Raw genomic sequence first — 6,087 nt, 5'->3', positions numbered from 1 at the left:
TACATATATATATATATATATATATATATATATGTAACTGTAAATCAAAATCGATAATAAAGTTTGCATATTTTGAACGTCGAAAGGAATACCGGGACCGGCGTTAAGCGCACATGTAGAACGTTGAATAAAACATAAAGTGCGCATGAAAAGAATATTAAGCGCGGATAATGGAGTAATAAATCATATCGAGAAATTACATGTAACAAGTGTTATCAACGTCGCAAGTTTTTATCTCGAGACGTCTCTTCGGTTACATCGAGTTTTCAGGATGTCCTCTAACAAAGAATCGCTGTCGCGAGCAGGATTCGATGTCGAGAAGAAAGGAGGAAGGACGTCTGAGATAAGAGAAATTAATGAAACGCTTGTATTTAACTTACGGAAATACGGTTAACGTGAAATGGGGAGTGTTAAAGCGACGCGTTGAAAGCTTTTATCGGAGTGGAATAGCGCGCTATATTGTTAGAAATTAACGTAACTGATAACCCACCTATATAGATGCCTCTTATCTATATATATTTTTATATCTGAATTTTGTAATGGATCACGTCCAATCGTTTCCTCGACGCGAATACGCCCGTGTAATATTTCAGCCGAAAGTTCGTGGAAGTACGAGTGTAATGAGTGCTACTAGAACTGGAACGTAATGAAACGGAATCAGATTAAAGCAGAACAGACGGAATTCCCTGGCGAAGGACGATGATACATTTCGTTGTCACTGATCGATAAGCGGAGGATATACAAGTTCGAACTAAACTCCTAAATTATAATTCCTAATAAATACTGACAGTCCACGAATCGCGTTTGTTTGTATGTAACCCTCGTCGCTTCATATTACTCTGTGGGAGATTAATTTACAGGGCTCGACGTGTTTTGTCGAAGTTATGATAAAATAGTGCAAGTTCAATCAGGCCCGCGCGAACAAATGGAAAATGTAATACGATCTTTGAGCGAGTTCGGAGAGCATGGCTATTAATAAAATTGATTACTAAAACAAAAAAAAAACAAAAAGGTTTGTACATTCTTTTATTGCCGAATAAACTCAGCGTCACTTTTTACTTTACCAGAGAATTCCAGTGTACAGAGCGTCTCTCTTGTTTGCGAAAGGGATTATTGTTCCAATTTCAGAAGAACACTTTCTTCGGCGATATATGCATTATAATTTTACTTAAGCAATATTAAATAAACTCACACGGCTAGATCGTGCGGAAAATCACATAGAGTGATCTAAATTTCAATTTCAATGAATGTACGTAAAATACAAAATTGTAATATAAAAAAACAGGAAGTGTGTAGCTTTTAATTAAAATTGGATGTACTCGATACATGAAAAATTGTGCTTATTCGATACATTTCTAAAATACACCTACGCTCATGTAAAATTCCCGCAGTACTATTCATCGTTTCATCTCGGAGAAAAGGGAATAGCCCGAGATAAGTAAAAGGTAAGGAATATCATGCGGAAGAGGAGAAGAGACGTCAATACGAGAGAGGCGAAGAATCTTTCACGATAATCAGAATGCACCGCTCTGAAGAGCTCGTCGCTCGATTGCTCGACTGGAACAATCGGGGGAGACGTCTAAATTAATTATAGACTGAGGAAAGAATTCCGTAAAGAAGGTCGCGGCTGATTCATCAAGATCGACAGCTGCAGCCTCGAGCGATCGCGGCGAATGATCCTGGGGGGATCACATTGAAAGAAGATGACAAAGAGAGAATAGCCGAGGGAGAGAGAGAGAGAGAGAGAGGGAGAGAAGGGGGAAGAGGAGGGGAGATAGATCACATGAGGGAATCTTTATAATTGCTTCGTGATGTCCCGCTTGATCGATCCCCCAGTGGAAAAAGACGCGAACGAGACGCGCTGGCCTCCACCCAGCCTGGTCTCTCGCACTGGCTCGCGACGATATATGCTCTTGTTTTTCCGAAAACAAGTTCGCTTGTCCGAGTACCGAGTACGTACGTACGTACTTTCCTTCTTCGACCATGCGGGGCGGATCGACGCATGCGTTTTTCTCGCGCTCGCCCCCCCGTGTACCCTTCGCGGGATTATCTTGGCCGTGAATCGAGCAGTCTTCCACGGTCGTTCCCGAGCTTGCTCCCGATCCGCGGGGGCGCGCGTTTTTCCTCCTCGAGAGGATCCGGCGCGACGAGCCTCACTCGAGACACCACCGAGGACCACCATCAGCGGTGGCGTCGCGGAAAGTCGCGGGAAGTCGCGGTGTCGCATACATGTAATATATATATATATATATATAAATACATCGATAATCAAATGATTCCGGAAGAGGTTGGCGCGACACCAACGTATCCGTGGGACACGTGCCGCTTTAAAGGTAAGCGAGAATCGCGATCGGGACACGCGTTAAACGTCATACCTTCACGAATTAGTCCTCGTATTAATCCTCGTATATCATCAGCCCGATTTCAAACGCTGTTTAATTGATCGAAAATTCAAACACGTTGCGAAAGCGTGTAGCGCGCGTATACAAATCGCATGAGCGCGCATTTCTATCTGTCAGCCCGGTTGTATCCGAATTATTGTTAAAATAATTGGACACAATGGCCTCTTCTCGCCGCGTCGCAAACTAGTTATTGTAATTTATTCAAGGTGTACGCGCTCGTTTGCGAGATATTTTACCGTCGCGCGACACCGGTGCCGCGTCTGAACTATTTAAAAGGATGTAGAATAGATGCTCAAAGCGCATGCATGTTAATTACAAGTTATACGAGGTATATTCCATACAAGGAAACTCGCTTGCAACACACCGAGTTTCACAGCGACGAGTAATTGCATTCAAAGTTATCCCGTGATTAATGACTATAATTACCCACAAAGCGCGTTAAGCAAATTTTTTTGACGAGTAGTCCAAACCAATATTTTCAGATTTGACAGAATGAAAATGTTCATTGGACCTTGTATTCCTACAGAATTACCTTCGTATTAAGCTGGAGCAAAATGCGGATTGCAATCAGGCCGCACAGCTAACGATTATCTTTATAACGTGTACACGTGAGGCGTGCAAAAACTAAGTTTAACGATCAATAGCAGCTTAACACGAACGGTCTACAAATGTCCCGTGCTGTAGTGCGTAAAAATTTTAATATTAATTAAACTTCATGACATTTTGCATATTTAAATGGAAAGTTTCGAATTAATTGCCGCCGTCAATTGTGAAGTCGACGATCACAGAGAAATCAATTCTATTTTTGCGTAACGCCAATTAAAATTCATTTAGACAGTCAACACGCAGTGTTTTAATTAGCAAGACGTTCATCATCAGAGTGTTGCGAGGTCGTAGCGAGATCGACGTAATGGAAGTCAATTTGGAAGTCTTCACCGAGAAACGAATCAATCTCCGAATCTGACGTATCAATTGCCTATCAATCGTTCATCAATCATCTAATTTATTCTAATAAATTTCGCAATTCCAATTATCGTCCCGAGATATCCCGGTATTTCTGCGGGGCTTTAATTAAACGTATTATTCCACATTCACGGGAGAATAAATAGTGAAGAATAATAAAAAGAAAAAAAGAAAAAAGAAAATCGTTTCTTGGCACAAACTTGTGACTCTCGCGAGAAGATCCCCAGGTGCGTGAGCTCGTGCATAACTGACGCGCTGTAAGGGCTGGTGCACGATTACCTCGTTTAAAGGGTAGGCAATCGTTCACGCACGGGTAACTTCGCGACGCACAGACACTACGTGCTGAACGCTCGAAACACACGAAAGATCTCGCGAATAAATTTCCAAAGTTTACGCTCACGGCTCGCGTCGCGCTGTTTATGCGAGTACGACACTGGCTTCAAACGAACTGCGGACCGAGAATAACTTTGCGAGAATTTGTGAGATTAAACCTGTTAATCTCAACTTCCCCTCTGTCGTAGCAGAGAATTTTCTCTTATTTAAAATTGATATTTATTCACGTAAGTGAAGGGGAAAAAAACGCAGTGAGAATCTTCTTTTGGTCCAAATAATTTTGGCAGAATGCATCCAATGTTAATACGAAATATAACGTAAAAATTCCCTTCTCGACCACCAATAATGTCAATGGAAACGTGAACGTAACGCTGGTATATATCAACGAATATACTCGGAAGTGCCTGATACCAGGCAGATTTTCTTTTAGATCCAATAATAAGGTGGCCATCTGTCTTTTATTCTGTATTATTATCTACCGTGAGGGAAAAGAGCGCGGTGGCGACGAAGAGGTTGTGGCGAATCTAATAATTTCAACAGTACGATCTTTATCGTTAGATACCGACATTCGCTTTTAAAAGGGAGACGCGAGAGCGAGAAGACGCAGCGGAAGATCATCTCATTTCAGTGACAATAATCGCAATACGGAGTGACAGCGTTCGCAGCATCCACTCCGTCGTGTGACGGCGGTTAATTGACTCGGCGAGGCGCGAGCGATAGTTTAATAGCCGCGAATAGAGGATACCGCGCTACCGGTGAGAAGAGGCGAAGGGAGGAGAGGAGCGTCTACGGGCAAGGGATGACGACACGTGGGGGTCTACGTGGGGTGCCGAGAAACGGATAGTGGGGCTAGATGGTGAGCAAAGGACGAGCGGCAACGGACGACGCGAGTTATGGTGGCGAACGACGCCGGTGGATGGTGGGGTTGAAAAGCGGCGCGGCCAGTTACGGTCGTACGGGATAAGCTCTCTCTCTCTCGTCGTGCACCTGCGATCAGTCGAGAGAGCGCGGAAAGTGGATCCGACGAGGATACCGGAACGGTCGCATCGGAAGAATTCCGCCGTGGCGATGGCGCTGCTCCTAACGAGACACCGTGAAGAGATCGAACGCGAGTACGACGGGGGGATACGGCTGGCCGAGACGAACGATATCCTTCCCCGTGACGGACGGAGAGAATTCGATTAACGAGCTAATCTCTTTCGAGACGAGAGAGAAACGAAGCTCCGCCACTTCCTCGCCGCGAGAAACGAAGAAGGAGCCGTCCGTTTACGCGTGGATAGTCCCTCTAAATGAAAAGTTTCGGAGTCCCGCGTGTAATTGAGAGAGATCCGTGCTTATCCCATAAATGTTTGTCGGAGAAACTCGAACTGGGATGCTGCCGCCTTCGCTGAGCGACGTCGTCGAAGATCCTCGCCACGAGGAACCGGATTTAGCGAGGATAAATTTCCTCGTGGGAGGAGATTACGTCAGTTGAATGGAGAGCCTTCCCGTTGTGAAAGGGACGCGCGACTGTTCAGTGGAGAATTTCTGCTAATCGCGAACGCGAGAAAATCACGAGGATACGTGATACGGTTTAACCGAAAGCGTAGGACGTCGCTCCGATTCGGTTTTCGTCGATTGAAAAACCGACGATTAAAAAACAATGGGGAATGGTCGCGTAATTGGATCGTGAACAACGTTTCGCGCGGCCGAGTGATATCGAAAATGAGTTCTCTACGACGGACGATCAATCAATCGATGAGGGAGGGCACGTCGACGCGAAGGCACGCGTTATCCGGGCCCACTACGAAGAGCATGAAGAACGTCGCTCATACAAACGCGGTGCCAGCTTCACCAATGCGATACCGGACCAAGTACGAGCTGCGGAGTATCAGCTTGGAGGGCAACAAGGTGCTGCCATGGACTACGAGGTAAGCGAAAGTTCGTTTATCAATTTTCTTAGGTACATAGGAAAGGAGACTGTTTTGCCGAAGTACCTAAAAATTTAGTAGATACAGTTAGGTACAGATTTTGAAAATAATTTTGTTAGATTATTAAAAATAACTCGTTAGACACCACTATCAAAATAATGTAAGAACACTTGAACGTTGATGACACAATGGTGCAAAAAATTTTTATAATTTAGAAATCAATTATATAGCGTCCCACATGCCTATTTCCGATGATTCTAACGAAATTGTTTTCAAGTCTGTATCTGTAGCTAAATTTTTAGATACTACATTGAACTGTATAGCGAACTTTTCCTGCGTATTTAGGCACATTCTTTAACTGTATCGAGTATTCTTTAACTACATCTAATGCGAATATCACAAATGAAATTATTTATTTTTGTCTGTAGAGTTTTGCTGCTTTTATAAATTAATATCAGTAATAATAATGCACGTAATTA

At 43.7% G+C, this 6,087-nt stretch overlaps 1 protein-coding gene and 1 pseudogene across 2 annotated transcripts in view; one reads left to right on the top strand and one right to left on the bottom strand.

The window, feature by feature from the left end:
- Positions 1-6,087, bottom strand: part of LOC108756243 — a 60,707-nt pseudogene that overhangs the window by 24,305 nt on the left and 30,315 nt on the right.
- LOC108756240 (GTPase-activating Rap/Ran-GAP domain-like protein 3) overlaps positions 2,287-6,087 on the top strand; it is a 30,719-nt gene continuing 26,918 nt past the window's right edge. Inside the window, exons 1-2 of one of the 2 annotated variants that reach the window (XM_018499880.1) lie at positions 2,287-2,333; positions 4,327-5,608. In XM_018499880.1, coding sequence (XP_018355382.1) covers positions 5,403-5,608 — 206 coding nt within the window. In that variant the 5' untranslated portion in view covers positions 2,287-2,333; positions 4,327-5,402. Of the gene's footprint in view, positions 2,334-4,311; positions 5,609-6,087 lie in introns of both variants that reach the window. The other variant, XM_018499879.1, reaches the window with a different exon arrangement.

The sequence above is a fragment of the Trachymyrmex septentrionalis genome, unplaced genomic scaffold, assembly GCF_001594115.1.
Source record: "Trachymyrmex septentrionalis isolate Tsep2-gDNA-1 unplaced genomic scaffold, Tsep1.0 scaffold97, whole genome shotgun sequence".
NCBI classification, from domain to species: domain Eukaryota; kingdom Metazoa; phylum Arthropoda; class Insecta; order Hymenoptera; family Formicidae; genus Trachymyrmex; species Trachymyrmex septentrionalis.
This window is presented reverse-complemented; position numbering and strand designations above follow the sequence as displayed.